This window comes from Vicia villosa, linkage group LG7 (assembly GCF_029867415.1).
Source record: "Vicia villosa cultivar HV-30 ecotype Madison, WI linkage group LG7, Vvil1.0, whole genome shotgun sequence".
NCBI classification, from domain to species: domain Eukaryota; kingdom Viridiplantae; phylum Streptophyta; class Magnoliopsida; order Fabales; family Fabaceae; genus Vicia; species Vicia villosa.
Window position 1 is genome coordinate 113,375,768 of NC_081186.1, and position 17,552 is coordinate 113,393,319.

The 17,552-nt window shown below is 31.6% G+C and overlaps 2 protein-coding genes and 1 long non-coding RNA gene across 3 annotated transcripts; all 3 read right to left on the reverse strand.

The window, feature by feature from the left end:
• Nucleotides 1-532: 532 nt before the first annotated feature.
• Nucleotides 533-2,498, reverse strand: LOC131616595 (reticulon-like protein B3). The gene is made up of 5 exons (XM_058887960.1): nt 2,192-2,498; nt 1,611-1,791; nt 1,330-1,471; nt 1,043-1,112; nt 533-954 (listed from the first exon to the last, which is right to left on the reverse strand). The coding sequence occupies exons 1-5, from the start codon at nt 2,415-2,417 to the stop codon at nt 779-781; spliced, it is 795 nt and encodes a 264-aa protein (XP_058743943.1). The 5' UTR covers nt 2,418-2,498; the 3' UTR covers nt 533-778.
• Nucleotides 2,499-9,413: 6,915 nt separating this feature from the next.
• Nucleotides 9,414-10,888, reverse strand: LOC131618316 (uncharacterized). Its single transcript, XR_009288799.1, has 3 exons — nt 10,723-10,888; nt 10,438-10,503; nt 9,414-10,181 (listed from the first exon to the last, which is right to left on the reverse strand). It is a non-coding gene; the product is annotated as an uncharacterized LOC131618316 (long non-coding RNA).
• A 4,838-nt stretch (nt 10,889-15,726) lies between these two features.
• On the reverse strand, nt 15,727-17,512 carry LOC131616596 (probable methyltransferase At1g29790). Its single transcript, XM_058887961.1, has one exon. It carries the CDS (start codon nt 17,361-17,363, stop codon nt 15,879-15,881), a length of 1,485 nt encoding a protein of 494 aa, XP_058743944.1. The 5' UTR covers nt 17,364-17,512; the 3' UTR covers nt 15,727-15,878.
• Between the last annotated feature and the right edge of the window lie 40 nt (nt 17,513-17,552).

The following is a 17,552-nucleotide window of genomic DNA, read 5'->3' on the forward strand; positions in this document are numbered from 1 at the left end:
TACAATTAAGAGTATTATTAATATGAAGAAAGTAAAGCCTACTATCTCATGCTTCTGGTTCAAAAATAAAGAGGTGGAAAAATGATTCCACCAAATTAGATATAAAATTTTACTTACCCGTATAGCAAATTTTTAAGAATGTTATGTTATATATTTATCAAACATATTTTCTAAAACTTACAAGAAGGTTTATTTGTTATTTCTAGAAGTTGTTCCTCAACTAACACCCCTAAATAAAATAAATATTAAAATAAAGTAACAATGTAAGAAATACAAACTTCATTGCCCATATAGCATTCTTGTAAACAACTTTAACCAAACACGTTTTCTAAAACTTACAACAAAACATGTTTTCAAAACATACAAGGAAGGTCCCTTTTATTTCTAGAAAGTTATTTCCCAACTATTACACATACATCCCTAAATAAAATAGATTTTAGTTTAAAGTTAACAGTGTAATTTTTAGAATAAAATAAATATATGCTTCATTGCCTATTGAATCTCACCAGAGCATTTTCCAAGCATTGAAACACATGAAAAACCAAAAACTTTTAGCATACATATTTTTTTTTAAAACTACAGCAGCAGTTAATAAATTAAACTGATGTCAGAATAGTGCAGCCAATAAAATCCATATGCAAAATTTTAAACAGCATCGGCTCGAGTATCAATACCCGCCTATAAAAAAAACTACAAAACAAGGCTCTGTATAATGGCATTCAAAGGCATTCAAGAGAAACTTCTTTTTTCTTCTATCAGGAAGATAGATTCTTAAGCACTAAGCTAACTTGCCTTTCAATGAACTTGGGATCTTACTCAAGGCCTTACTCAAGACCTTTTCATCAAACACTGCATACTGCTTTTTAATCTCGATGAACGCCTTTTCGGCCAGAGGGTCTACCTTGTCCTCAAACTTATCATAAAAGAAAGGAACCGTGTGCAACAGAACAAAGACTGCAAATAAAAAATATGCAAATCAGTAAAAATTCAGTCCATAACAAAAAAAATGTATCAAAATCAGTTTGATAAGAATTTTTCTTACTTATGTAGAACAAGGTCAAGAAATTGGCCGAGTTTCCCAATTTTGATAGAATCCACAAGCTAACAACAACCTAATAAAGCATCAACAAAAAAACCATTAGCGAAAGTGAGCAACATGACAATAATAGATTAGTTAGTTCTATACGAAAACTGTAATAATTGTAAATTAGTAAGACATTTTAGCTGGCATGCATTTCAACCCCGTAATTCATTCTATCCTACAGATTACTTATTTAAGAAAATAATAATTAATATGCATATGAACTAGCAAGTTTGCAATTGACTTACACCGAGGAATTTCTTCAAATCTCTTCCAGAACCAATATCACGCAAGGCAGAAAATCCTCTGTTAATTTCAATTCTCAATACAGCTGCAAACTCCAGAAATGGTTCCTCAGGAATATGAACTACCGGGATGTGAGGTGGAGTCCTACAAAGCATTATTTAACATTCATCACATGCAAATGATTAGATAAGATCTTGATCTAACATGCAAAATTGTGTCTCAAATCAATAAATGATTAGATAAGAGCCTAATCTAACATGCACAAGGTTCAGCAGAATCTTACTTGTGAATAAATGTATGAGCATTGGACCACAAGAACAATAGTGCAAGAACCAAAATCGAACTGTGACAAATGAGCGTAAGAAAGTGATACTCAAGCAGCTCAAAAAACACCCAAATAGCAGTTGCTACACCGAGTGCACCAGCAGATATCTTCTTGTTCTTCCATAAGAAGACATCAGCAGCTGCAATTCACAGTTGACCACAAGATAGATGAGCAATAATAAAACAAAAATCCAACATTCAACTTTTCTTCTAGACGCATGCATCATGATTCATGGATCAATAACAAGTGAGAACCAAATCAGCAAAACTATTGCAGTAAAAGTAAGAATCACAACATTCCACATCGAGTTTAGATTCAATTGGTATGTTAGATTCAACACTAGTAAATGATGATGAACACTGAAAGATCTTCAATTCAATGCCATACATAAACAACTTAAAAGATCTAAACCAAACACAATTGTCTCTAACAAGTAACAATAAATCAAAATGTAGCATTCAAACTATTACTATTTTCCACAGATCTAAACCAAAACACTAAACTAAACAGTATCTAGAGAGAGTGATAGTAATTCATACACTTTCCGCCGCCGAGAACGGAATGAACGGGCTTCTCCCTTCCAAAAAGGCGAAAAACCTTGTCCTTAACAGACGAAGCAGCCGGTTTAACAGATTCGGAATGAGAATCGGAATCGGAATCGGAATCGGAGGATGATTCGTCAAAGTGAAGCTTCTCGGTGATCTTTTCAAGCAATGAATCGCCGCCACTCGCTGCCGTCACGGTGCTTCCGGATTCGTCAGCCATTTTTCTCTGAAACCCTAAATCTTAGGAAAAGGTACAAAATTGGGGGAAAGAGTTCTTTCGGTTTAGGTGAGAGTTGAGAAATGAGTGTACTGTGGTTTTTTTATAGTGTTGTGTTTAACGAGGTTTGGATTCCGAAGCTGAGGTTCGGGAGTTTTTGAATCTCGTACGGAGTAGACGGCGTTTGAAATTTTGAGTAATTGTTTGTTTGATATTTTTGACGCCGTTGAGATTGACGGTAATAAGTAATTTTTTATTTTTTTTACAAATCCTTTCAAATTAAATCATGCCAAAAATAAGTATTTATTGAGATGTTTTTGAAATTAACTTCAAAATTTGATTTTCTTACAACAATGAGAAATATTTAGATAGACACAATTATAACACTTGAATTTATATATAATCAATTATGATTTTTTATTAATTAAAAAATAAAAATAAAATTGTCTCTTTCCTTCATTATCACAACTACTATTCAAATTAAAAAGAAAATTAAATTTTAAATAAACTTAAATTATATCTCTTCTTATTGATTATTTTTAAAAATATAAATTTAGGTTCGTATTCGTGTAAATATTTCACGATACTCTTAAATATATGTATTAATCAATTATTATCGTAATAGGTTCCTCATAGTGCAAATTGTTTATCAAAAAAACATTTAATATCTTAATATTTTTTTATTCTGTATTTTAGTTTTGAGATTTATTTGATTCCTTTAATTAAAAAAGATTTATACAGGTATTTTAATTTTTTTAAAACTTACTAGGTTAATCAATTTTTTTAATTAAGTATAAAAAAATATAAAATTCAATCCATTAAACAAAAAGAAAATTTTGAAGAGTTAAATAACTACTTTGAAATTTCTTTTAAGTTAAGGATCAAAATCAATCTCAAAATTAAGATATGTAAAGGTATTAAGTCTTTTTTATTTTATGGGTAAAATTACCTTTAAAAGGCAAAAATACTTTTCAATATAATCATATCTATGTTATGTTTAGAATAAGAAATAAATTTGATATTAAAATTTATATATATATATATATATATATATATATATATATATATATATATATAATAATGAAAAATTAAATAAATGTTAATTAAGATTAGTTTACATAATGCATTTTTTTAAGATTTATTCTTATTTAAAAATATCTCATAAAATATTAAATATATAGATAATAAACTCGATTTCTTTGGTTTAGTAACCTAATGACAAAAACTTTAACAAAAAATAATAAATAGAATGTTTGATATTAACCTGAATTGTTCAACAGATTTAACTTAATAGAATCGAAAAACTTGAGTTTTATATATTACAAATAAAATTGATGTTCGGTACCTTTTGCAAGACTCAAGACAAAAAAACTTAAGAATACGAATGAGAATAAATTATGTCGACTTACATGAATTTATAATTTTTTAAGTCTGATATGATATAATTTATTTAATAAAAGACTAGATTTAAGTTTTTTAAACAACCTATTTAATTAAATAGGTAAGATTTGAGCTATTAAAAAAATTGTATGAAGCCTTAAACGCGTGTGTGTATATATATATATATATATATATATATATATATATATATATATATATATATATATATATATATATATATATATATATATATATATATATATATATATATATATATAGTATATAAAAGGTCATTTATCTATATAAAAAAAGTAAAATAAACTATTTGAAAGTGTTAATATAAAACATGTTTTTAAATAGACTTCAAGCTTGATTGTTCAGGTTGGTCTATATATTTTCATTTTTTTTTTATAATAAGAAGGGCGAATGCCCACAAAAGAAAGGATTACACAACGATTAACCTAGGAGTAGCAATACCCCTTACATCACTATCATAAATCTCTCTAATCAAAACTGGATAATCGTTGAGGACGGTAATATCCATATCCAGACTACAACCCCAATTTGCTAACGCATTCGCACACTTGTTGCTTCTCGGAAGCAAGAGACTATATCAATCTTCCAATTTTTGTCCAACATATGCCTAATTTTCTTCACTAACGAGCATCCACTTGGCAGGTGCAACTTCCCTGACTTGATAGCTTCCACAACCATGGTGGAATCTGTATTGATTTCGACTTCCTTAAAGCCCATACGCCACGTTAAATTGATCCCTTCTAGCACGCCCCACAATTCCGCCTCCATCACGCTACACCTTCTGATACATCTCGCAAACCCCCCAAGCCATTCTCCTTGACTCCCTCGGATCACTCCACCACACCCCGCAATTATGTTTTCTTTGCAGGCACCATCCGTGTTCACCTTCACCGTGTTTAAAATGGGTGGAGTCCATTTAATCATTTTCAACACCCGATCATGAACCATAACCTTCCTATTAGCTAATATTGCTTTATCATAGTCCTCTTTCAACCTGATAATAAATTGTAGGGGTGTTCGCGGTGCGGTTTGGTTCGGTTTTGAGCATAAAAGTCATCCTAACCGCGAGATAAAAATGCATGCGATTCGGTTTGGTTCGGTTAATTTTTAAAAAGTCATCCAAACCAAACCAAACCAATGCGGTTAGGATCGGTTCGGTGGGCTGCAGTTTACACCATAAAATAAAAATGTACTGAAATAAAAAAAGGAAAATAATTCATTCTTCCATACATATATTACATATATTACAGTATCATTAAAAAGAAGTTTTTCATACTAATTACACCAAAATAATTCATTATTCCATACATGTATTTTACACCAAAATTACTATCATATAAGTGTATCATGTATTTTACAGTACCATACTATGTATTTTACATATACTACATACTAAATTACTAATATAACTTCAGTTATTCATACTACATACTATATACAGTTTTTCATACTAATAAACTACATACTAACTAATAAACTACATACTACATATACAAGTATCAAATAACTTCAGTTCTAAATATTAATACAACATTACAACTTCAAGACTAAATATTATCAGTACTACATATATACCAAATGCTTCTCTAGAATGAGTGAGAGAGAAATCAGAGAATGAAGTTGAAATGTTGAATAGGAAAGAAGAATGAAGGAATAGTGAGCCACGTGACGTGAGTGTACAATATTGCAATTGGATTAGAAATATAATAAATTAATTATAGAAATTCAAAAGTTTAGTTAAATATACGGTTCGGTTCGATTTGGTTCGGTTTTGTGAAATGAAAACCGCAAACCAAACCGAACCGTGCGGTTCGGCCCAAAAATCATCCAAAATATCCAAACCAAACGCGGTTTTTGCGATTTTCGGTTTGGATTGGTTCGGTTTGCAGTTTTCCTTTTGGATTGGTTCGGATACGATCACCCCTAATAAATTGTACCAGATTCGGCGGTCGTACAAAATTTTTCATTTTTGGTGAATCCTACATCACCTCTTATATTTTCTTTGCAAAATATATTAGTATAAAATATAAAAACATATTCATTCAAGTTCATGTGTTTAGGTTATGTACCTCCTCCAATAAATTTTCCTTCTCAAACTTATAATTTTTTTCAATAAAATAACATTATTTTAATAGATAAATAATAATAATAATAATAATAATATTTTTCGTTTTTATTATAAAATATTCTTTCAATATATTTTATAATAAAAATGGAAATAATATTATTATTATTTATCTATATATCTATTTATTATAATTAAAAATATTAAAATAATGTTATTTTAAGGAAGAAATTTATTATTTAACAAAGGAAAACTATATATATATATATATATATATATATATATATATATATATATATATATATATATATATATATATATATATATATATATATATATATATATATATGAGGAGGGATCAAATTACACCCGAAGAGTTACACCACGAGTTACACTCGTTCAATAACTACATCTCGAATTAATATTTTTTAAATTCAACCGTTCGATTGAAACATAATATCATATAGATCATACCTATAAAGTTTGAGCTTAATCTATAATGATTTACTATGTCATTGAATTACATCAAAATTAACGTTATATGGAAGCTCATTTTAACGTTAATCTTTGGATATCTTGATGATATAGTAAATCATTACAGATTAAGCTCAAACTTTATAGGTATGATCAATATGATATTATGTTTCAATCGAACGGTTGAATTTAAAAAATATTAATTCGAAATGTGGTTATTGAACGAGTGTAACTCGTGGTGTAACTCTTCGGGTGTAATTTGATCCCTCCTATATATATATATACTAGTAATAAACCCGTGCGTTCGCACGGGTTCTGGTACGGGACGCGCATTTATTTCAAATGTATACTTTTTAATAGAAAAATATCTGGTTATCCGTGAAAAAATAATAATTGAAAGTATAATTAATAAAAAATTATTTTGTTCAGTAACTTCATGTCTCGTTAATAATCAATATTTTGATCAATAACTTCATGTTCTCGTGTACAAATATTATTTTGATCAATAACTTCATGTCTCAGTGTACCTTAAAAAATATTTTGATTAGTAACTTCATGTCCCGTTAATAATAAATATTTAGATCAGTAACTTCATGTCCCGTTAATAATCAATATTTTGATCAATAACTCCATGTTCCCGTGTCCAAATATTATTTTGATCAATAACTCTATCCCCGTGTACCTTAAAAAATATTTTGATCAGTAACTTCATGTCCCGTTAATAATCAATATTTTGATCGATAACTTCATATCCCATTAATAATTAATATTTTGATCAATAACTCCATGTTCCCGTGTACAAATATTATTTTGATCAATAACTTCATGTTCCCGTGTACCGTAAAAAATATTTTGATCAGTAATTTCATGTCTCTTTAATAATCAATATTTTGATCAGTAACTTCATGTCCCGTTAATAATCAATATTTTGATTAATAACTTTATGTTCCCGTGTATAAAAGAATAAATATTAAAAATTTAAGATTTAAAAGATAAAATCTAAATTTGATTTGTATAAGTTTTATTTTTTTCTATATTTTTATTTTTTTTATGTGTATTGCATCCTAGTCTAAATAAATAAATGTTTAATTTCTTTTAATTAAATTATTGTAAATGCAAAAAAAATATATATATTAATAAGACAAACATATTATTGTAAATGCAAAAAAACTAAATTATATATTGATAAAACAACACATATTATTGTAAATATGTTCTCATTAAAAAACAACTATTAAATAATAAATATGTTTTAAAATTGACTGGCTTCATATTAACCTTTGTCCCCACCTTCAGGCTTCATGCATACATTAAGTAACTTTCTACATATTATTTTCATGTATAAAAAATTATATGTTGTTGGACTGGTGTTAACTCAAACACCGGTTTTTTGTCATTCTTATTTTCCTTACATTAAACAGAAACATTATTTAACACCAGTTTTTGCCATTCTTATTTTTCTTGCATTAAACAAAAACATTATCATCTCAAATTTTTTCATTAACTCAACTTTTTCATTCATAAAGTCAAACTATTTGACATAGCTCTAATTAGCAGAAGTAATCTTTTTTATACCAAGATGCAACTTAATAAACATTGCAAGGAAAACTATTAAATACTTGTAAATTATGATTATAAATTCTCAAATATAATTTTATACCTAAATGAACAACACTTTCTAACATGCAATACAGTACATGACCAAGCAATACATACATAAAATCAGCAACAAAGTAAACTCTATACAACACATTTGAATTTTAGACAGTTGTTGTCTCCTTCGCTGATGGTGCCATTCTATAGTAAATTGATTTTTTAATGCCTAGAGGTGAAAATATAAGGTGTAGTTTTAACTTCCGCAGACCAAACACTCATCTTTGTTCGTCAATGAGCTCACCATATGTGCCATTTTGGCATCTTCATCAAGATCACCCTCCTCTGCCTTTGCTTGCTCCTACATTCATAACAAAAATTATTTAATATCAAAATGTACCAACACAAATCAAATGAAGGGAAGGATTGATCAAAATAAAGGTCAATTACTTTAATGGCAGAGGTATCAACGATAAATTTGATGGCATCACTTGCAGCCCGAGTTCGGAGGCAGTACATCCATGTCTTCAAACCCTTAAAGACAAAATTGAAAGCGATAATAACAACAATCAGCGACAGTTGGTAAAAATTGAAAGTGATGATAACAATAATCAACAACAACCATGTCAACCAATATCTTTTGCTTGATCTCCCAGACAGTCCTGATAATTTAAGAGAGAGTTAGCATAAAAATATTGGAATCGAGTTACTATAAGGTAGAAATTGACACATCTCATACTTGTATATACCTTTCAGTTCAGCTGGTATTTCTTGGGAACAAACTCCTCAGTCCAAGTTCCAATGCAGGTATCTCTATGGTTGTCGTTGATCCAGGCTTGAGAATTAGTTTAGAAACAGTTGCGTCTTGGTTGAAGAATTCATAATCGTTTTCTCTTTTGAAATCGCCGTAGTTAACTTGGATCTCCTCAATTGGAATATACCTATTTGTTAGACAGAAAGTAAATAAGACACCACGTATACCAACACAACACAAACACGATATTCACATAGATACGTTCATCAGACACCACGCCGACACCGGTAAGATCAGTATTATAAACATAAACAATGCATAGAAAAAAGAGGGAAATTAAGCAATGATGTAAAAAGAAACTTGCATTTTTGACCACCATTTCAGGGTAATTATCCTGCAAAATTGAAACAGTTTGATTTGAAGCAAAGAAGAAACACCGCCTGGTTTCATATCCAGCTTCTGAATCCATTTCTCAGTAACATAACACCTCCATCAAGGGTATTTGTTCTGGTATTTTACTAATAACATTTTCAGCCTGCCATAATCCTTGACAGCAACCATACCTCATGCACACTCCACTCCATTGTTTTTCTCCTTGCAACCGATTTACGGAGTTCACGCAATTAAGTAACTACCCATTCTTTTTAGTGATAGCACCAATATAAATTTCACGACAGTAAATATCACTTATCTTCGATGTTGGTGTCGGTATCGACGACTTTGGTTTGTCCCTGCTTTGTAGTTTATAACTGAAAAACAATCACTAACAGAGCAGCTTCAATCACTTGAAGCCTTTATGGAATCTGCAACTTCAAGAAATATCAAATGGTGGCACAACGGCTGAAATTGATCTCAGGGGTGTACGATAAGACGACAGTTCCTGTTACCAATTTAAAACCTCCTATCCTTAATGCACAATATGGTGATGGGAGGACACTCCTAATTTAAATGTACACTCACATCTTGCAACAACAAATTAGGATTATCACAAATTACACTTAATATCCACATTTGAACAAACAAATGACAGGTCTAACTCTTATGAGACATCAACCACATGTTCACCTTGTGGTCATTACAGCTTCTAGGATTCTAAAAACCAGATACATCGGGAATAAACCACCTATTAAATTAATTCTTTCAATTATAGATTTACTTATATTTTACTACCGGTAGCAACGACGTTGCTATCCCCTCCTTCTTCGTGCTCGATTCTCCAACTCATTTGTGTTTCCGGACTCTCCATGATTCAGCATAGAGCAGATGATGTCAACAAAACCTTGAGTGCAAAGTTTAAAAAAAAAGAGAAACTTTTAATTTTGAAACCATCACATACTGAAAGCCAACATTCATTTTAAAATGAGACATTATGCATAATATCAGTGTTTAAAAAATAGGTTAGTCACAAATGCTTCATGGGAAGAAAATACAGTGTCAGTCCCACCCTACATCACAGTGCCAAAATCTGCAGCAAAACAAAGAAAACCAAATCAGAACCGCAGCATGCACCGTATCGAACCCGGTCCACACAAACATCAAACTCCTGCACTTAATTTAAATTCACTAACAGTCAGCCTATATACCATAAAAAACCTATCAAAAGACTCATGGAAGTTTTCACCTAACATCCTAAAGGGTTGTCCACACTATCTTAGATACGCTACGTCAAGTATTTTAACTGAGTCCTAGCAAATTCAATTATATTCAATTAATATAGTTACCTCTTCTGCTCGTAATGTCCAATAATAATCATTAATATTCTCAATATTTTCATTGACATGGAAAATCTGCAATAGATGGATCATACAATATCATGAGAATTACCAAAAACCTAAAACATCATCTGAATCATTATTCATTATTGAAAAACAATAAAAACAGCAGCATATAACTGAAATTACACGAAAATATGCATTAAGTTATAGATGATAAAATATCTAAAATAAAAGGTACCGATTAGGTTGTCAGTGTATCATAGGGAATCACACTACAAGTCGGTTACCAACCAGGAGTTGGACGTCCATTCAGCTGATACTCCACGAAGCGAACTCCCCTTGCGGATTCTTCTGGATTTTGAAAGTGTAGTAGTTCTCATCCTCGTCGTTTCTTAAAAACTGGTGTGAGAGAGTTTGAAGCTTACATCCACTTTTCAAGCTCTATTTTCCACCTTCACCTGTAACATCAACAAAGACAGTCTAGATAACAGTTGTTCTAGCATAAACACAATATCTACAAAAACGTCAGATCAAAAACTCAAAAATATATTATAACAAAACCCCATGAAGATAAAAAAAATCTTACCACGAGTAACAATATCTTCATTTGAATTCTTCAAATTAATATTCTATAACAATTATGAAAAAGAACAAAAAGAAACCTTAATTAAAGATTTATTTGTCAATTACCACGTCTCCCTTTGACATGAAATCCAAGTACTATGTTATGTCAAAAGATGGCTTCCCCTGTTTCATTTGTAAGGTTTGTGATCTCATTTAACTTTTCCTCACATGTTGACAAAGCTTCATATGAATAAAAAAAAAAGATGGAAAGTGAAAGGATAAATTATAATAGTACATAACATTTTTTCTAATGCAGCAACTTAAAGTTTAGTAAGTAGAACAAACTAAATGGAACATATAATAGGGGAAAGACAAAAAAAATAGAACACCAACAAAAATAAAACCCTAACCCCAAATTATCCCATTTCATTATCAACAACATAATGAAAACCCTACATTTGTCTAATTATTCTATTTCTCACATAATCATACCTTTCTAATTTACCAACAAATAATTGGTTGTTGTTGATGAAGAAGGAAGCTAGAAACCCATAGATTAAACCTGGAAAATAAGAAAACCGTGAAGCTAAAAATGAAATGGATCTTCTTTGACATCACAGATCTAAAAAACATCACCGATACTTTTCACAAATCTGAAAAATCAATGATTTATCAAATCTGAAACATAAAAATAAAACTCAAATGTTAACAAAAATACTTTTCCATCGGACGAGCCATGCAGAGGTTGAAGATGGAAGATGGAGAGGTTCGAAGATGGATAAAGATGGAAGATGGCGCAGATTTCAAATCGCCCGTGAGTTGGAGAAAGAGGAAAAAGATTGAGGTAGATAAAAAGAGAGTAACAACACCTAATGAAAAGACTTTGAGAAAGAGTTTGAGTATGACAAAGATTATAATTGTGTTTTCCAAGAAACATAGCAATATAAAATTATTATTATTATTATTATATTCAAAAAGCTTGTAAAGGTTTTCTTTGGCTTGTTTTGAATTCAGACTCGGTGGTGTAGAAAAGGAGAGCAAGTAAGGTGTCCATGTGGCAGACTGTGGAAGCAAAGGGGCAGAAATGTACTTTCCAGATCAGTTAACTTTCTTATATTGTAGATACATCAAATTTGTCTCTTACAAAAAGGGTAGAAATAAATAAATAATAATAATAATATCATAAAATATTACTGGTTGGTTTATGTGTGAGATGCACGAATATATTAACTTTATTATAAATTATAAATTTTATATATTAACTTTATTATAAATTATAAATTTTATATATGATAATTAATTGTATAAAATGTTTAATGTACCATTGGGAAGGAAGTTTGGTCACTTCAGTCTCAACATTTAAATGGAGAAGATGCAAACGTTTATATCTTCCGTCTTGTATTATCATGGTTGTAGGACAACCACTATTTTCTTGTTTAAGAGGTTCATGAGTTTCACCTACTAAAAACTCTTAAGTATTTAATGGAAATTCTCATGATCAATTCTTGGGAAGAGGAGTAAGTCCTTTGATTTGACCGAGCCTCTATAATTGTCGGTGTTTTTCTTCTTCCCTTAAACTCTTTAATTTCCGCACTTTATTTCAATATTTATTTTCTGTTGCTTAGATATAGAAAAATATTTTTGAAACTCTGATTTTAATCTCAATTTTTTGAAAGTTTCAAAACCATACTTTTCTAAATCACACAATTCACCCCCTCTTGTGCGTGAAGTCTCAAGTCCAACATGTTGCATCATACAATTTGTAACCTTTGGTGGAGTTATACCCAACATGTGTCATCAACTCTCTTATAGTCCAACTTCTTTCTAAGTTGCCTGGGAACATGTTGATATGCTACGGAACCGAAAACTCTCAAATGGTTTAGATTCGATTTGAATCTGGACCATGCCTCTTCTAGAGTTATCTTCTCGAGCTTGTTTGTTGGACACCTATTCAACAAATATGCAGATGTAGATACCTCTTCTCTCCATAACTCTTTCGACAATTTCTCCCCCTTCAACATGCATTTTACAATGTCCACAATCAATTGATTCTTTCTTTCAGCAACATCGTTTTGCTGTGGTGTATAGGGTATTACTACCCCATGTATTATCCCCTCTTGATCACAAATCTTTCTAAAGTCATTTGAGATGTATTCGCCTTCACCATTCGTTTTGAGAACTTTGAGCTTGTGACCACTTTGCCGCTCAACCATGGAGTTTAACTTCTTAAACACTTTGAATGCCTCATATTTTCTCTTGATTAGGTATGTTCATAAATTTCTACTATAATCGTCAATGATTGTGGAAAAATATATGTTGCCAATAATTGAGTCAACTTGATCGGTCCACAAATATCGAAATATACCACCTCAAGGTGATGCTTGGTTTTATAACCTGCACCCTTATTGAATTTACCCTTGTCTTGCTTAGCTTGCACACACTCTTCACAAATTTCAGCCGGTATGTTGATTAATGGAAACCCCGTTAACATTTCATTCTTTTGCAAAGCATTGAGATCTCTAAAATTGAGATGCCCAAGACGATAATGTCATATCCATTTTTCTCGACTAGCCACTGTAGCAAAATACCTATGTTCTACCAACTTCAACTCAATCTTAAAGGTTCTACTGGCAGCAAAGGAGCTTTTAGGACCAAAAGCCTATTTGCGTCTATAACGCATGACGCTTTGTTCTCCATGTATAATACACTTGATTCCTGAGATGTATAATACATCTTTAATCAAGGAATGTCCACCATCCCTTCTCATGATCAAAACATCACTGATCCCATCGACTGCTAGAGTGGTGTCATCCACGAACTTCACTTTGTTCTTCGTAGCACGATTGATTTTGACAAACCAATCCTTCCTGCCCGTCATGTGCATTGAGTAACCAGAGTCCGAATACCATTCCTCCTTACTCTAAAATGCTTCTCTCACCGTCACCATTATGTTTTGTTTTGCCTGTAACCAGTCACATCTTTTAAGTAACCAATTATATCATTTTTCTGCAGCATTCCCGTAATTGCTACAGCTGGTGCTGTCCCGCAGTCTATCTCTACTACATTCCCCTTCTGTGATCGTGACCAAGAGTGTGTTCTCTTCATCAAACTCCTGCCTTACAACATTAACTTCATCCCCTTGAGGTTGTTTCTTGTTTGCGTTGTACTCTCTTGCAAAATGGCCGAACTTTTGACAATTAGAGCATCGTATCTTGTATTTTTCAATCTTTCTCCTTTCACCTCTAAAGTTGCTTTGACCACCTTTCTTGTTGCAACTACTCTCACTCTGTTGACAAGTCGAATTATTTGAATTTTGGGATTCTCTTCCACCAAAATTCTAAAAATTCTCTTTACTCTTTATGGGCCATTTTCCTTTCGACTTCTTATTTTTCTCATTGAAACGAGATTGAAAAGAGATATCCACCTTTGCCTTGTCATTATTTATCCCCTTCATCCTTTGCTCATGAGCTTTAAGAGAGTTTTGTAGCCTATCTTTGCTCATCGTTGCAAGATCCTTCGATTCCTCAATCGCCACTATTATGTTATCAAATATTATCGTCAAAGAACGCAAGATTTTCACGACAACATTTTGTCCCGTAACAGTTTCTCCACATGCTTTTATTTGGTTCACCAATCGAGTAATTCTTGTCACCTCATCGTTGATTGTCTCGTTTTCATCCATTTGAGTTAATTCAAGTTGACGTTTGTGTGTTTGTAACCTTATCCACCTTTGCCTTGTCGGCTCCTACATATGCATTTTTTAAGATTTCCCACACTTGCTTTGATAATTCACAATCACCAACGTTCTGAAAGTTATCACCATCCACATATTGATGGATTAAAACAACACTTTGAAATCTGTCTTCTTCTCTTTCTTATGCGGTGCTCATTGTGCACCCGTGACACATTTGACAAGAGGATTCAGCTTGTTCTTAATCACTTCAAAAACATCTTGATAGCCAAACAACACTTTTATCTGCTTGCACCATTTATCGTAATTCTTTGCATAAAAGATGTGTAGAGATTTTTTCATTGGAGATATAATTCATGTTGCACACTAGGTGTTTGGTGAATCGAACCAGGCTCTTGATGTCAAATGCTAGAACTTAGAATCACTTGGTTGGTGAAAATGAAGGGTTTGAATGTGGAGAGTGAGAAAGAAAGATAGAGAATGTGTGTGTGAGAGAGAGAGGGAGAGAGAGAGAGAGAGAGAGAGAGAGAGAGAGAGAGAGAGAGAGAGAGAGAGAGAGAGAGAATTGAGGGTGAAAATATTTTTATTAACTTTGATAACAATGTCTCCAAGGTATTTAAACAATTACAAGTGGATTGGGACACAAGTTACAACATCAAATAATTGGAAAAAATTGAACTCTCAGACTTGCAACCAGTTACACAAAATTGTAACCAGTTACCACTGAAACAAAAACAATTTCATAACAGCGATTACAACAACCTGTTACTGCGAATGCATAACTGATTACACCAACTTCATAATCATTTTTTTCAACTTACTTAACTTATTTACCCATGATAGCCAATTATAACAATTGAAGTTGAATTACTTTTTTTTTTTTCACTTAATACACATAACTACATAATGATCATCCTTTTAAAAAAAAAAAGTGTCTCGTGTATGTGATCACGTATTGAATTTTTTATGTTCAACTATATGAAGCTCATTTTATATATACAAAAGAAACAAGTCTGTTATTCACATAAGTTCATCTCCATTCTACAAATTTATTAACAACACACAAGAAAAAAAAAAGTGAACATTCTTTTATACACATGTATTTAGGAGTTACATGATAAATACATCTATATAAAAGAATGTCTCGTAGTAAATTAATCTCTCATTTTTTATTGAAGATTACGACATAACATCACCTAAAAGGCCTAGAAGGTTTTTCTAAAACAGCAGAAAAGAACACCTCTTGATCATCCTTATCAATCTTTGGAACAACAATCCATTTATGCTTTTTATATCTCAACATTTTGAAAGCTTGCAAGTAATCATACAAATCTTCCTTCAAGCAAAAAAATGCATCAATCCAAAGCAACCCTCCTGGCCTCAACACTCTATCCCAATCAAACAAAACAAAATCCAAAAGCACAAAATCAATCCAACCATCAAGAAACCTTGTAGTGTGAATCAAATCAAGTGTGTTATCAAAAAATGGAAGCCTTTGATTTATAGTCAAGTAAAGTGGAACAAGTCCTCTAAGAGCTATCATTTCACTAAAAGGTGCACCAAGGTTAATAGTTGCTGTAACTATTGTCACATTGAACTCTTTCATTCTTGCAGCAAAAGTTCCGGTTCCAACGCTAAAATCCAATCCGATTCTAATTTCTCCTAGCTTAATTCCAAGAACATCATCGATGAAAAAATCGGCCTCACTCGTTTGATTTGAAACTGAAATTGAATAACCATCTAATCTTATCCATCGTGGCTTCTCATGATCGGTCAGATTGAAACAATCCGCACATTTGAAGAATCCCTTTCGAGCATTGTTGTTGCTTGCGAGACAAGTAAAGTTCTTGCACCTATATTGACTCCATCTAACATTTCTATCATCAGGTAGTTTCCACATGGAATCTTGAATAGGTAATGGTTTATTGTATAGTTTAGGTGCTCGAGAAAAACACCTTCTCCTCGGTAGAGGATCGCATCCGTGAACCATAAGCTTTTGAGCTAGTTTCCAATCATCATTACATATTTCACCAATGTCATAATCCATGTACTCTTCTAAATCTTCCTTCATGGAAAAACATGCATGTCCTATACTAGTGAATGTCGCGTTCGCCCCCATGAAATTTTGTTTTCCTAATCGGTTAGGCTTGATTCTAACATATTTTCGAATCTCTTCTCTTAGAAAGTAACTAGCAGGTTCGTCAGATCGTTTCTTTTCTTTCATCAAAGGATGAACGATGAAACTACCGTTGTGAACTTCACTATGCAAAGACTCGAGTAGTCCTAAAATATCAGCAAGGAAAACACCTTGTTTCAATACAATTTCCGATGAAGACGATGATGATGATGATGATGATGTTGGATCTCGATGCATTTCCCTAAGTTTTTCAAGTTCCTTTTCAATTTTTTGAATCACAACTTGCACAGTTGTTAACACTTCATTTCGAGTATTCCTATCTATTCCCTCGGGAGGAGATAAATGAGTATAAAAAGATTCAACATCAAGAAATGATTTCAAAGAGAAGAATTTCGACATAGATGCTCCCGAAAGGAGAAGAGCAATAGCTCCAGCTATAAAGATGAAAATATAAACACTTCTCCATCTTTTTAACTTTGTATTAACATTCTGTTTTGTCATTTTTCTATCTTCAAAACTTAGAATATCCAAAGATTTCATGTGCTTTTTTACATAAAAAAAGTAACTAGATACAACAAAATTCTAAACAATCTCAAATATGAAGATTCAGATTAAGAAGTAACTAACCATATGTATCTCAAAGAGGAGATATTCATTCAGCCACAACAATAATACTGATATTGAAATAAGGATACAAAAATTTATCATAGGATATATCAAAATCATATA

Coding starts and splice junctions, on each gene's coding strand:
- LOC131616595 (XM_058887960.1), bottom strand. CDS start 2,417: ATGGCTGACGAATCCGGAAGCACCGTGACGGCAGCGAGTGGCGGCGAT. Junction 1,792..2,191: donor CGTTCTCGGCGGCGGAAAGT/GTATGAATTACT, acceptor TGTGAATTGCAG/CTGCTGATGTCTTCTTATGG. Junction 1,113..1,329: donor ATTTGAAGAAATTCCTCGGT/GTAAGTCAATTG, acceptor ATGCTTTATTAG/GTTGTTGTTAGCTTGTGGAT.
- LOC131616596 (XM_058887961.1), bottom strand. CDS start 17,363: ATGAAATCTTTGGATATTCTAAGTTTTGAAGATAGAAAAATGACAAAA.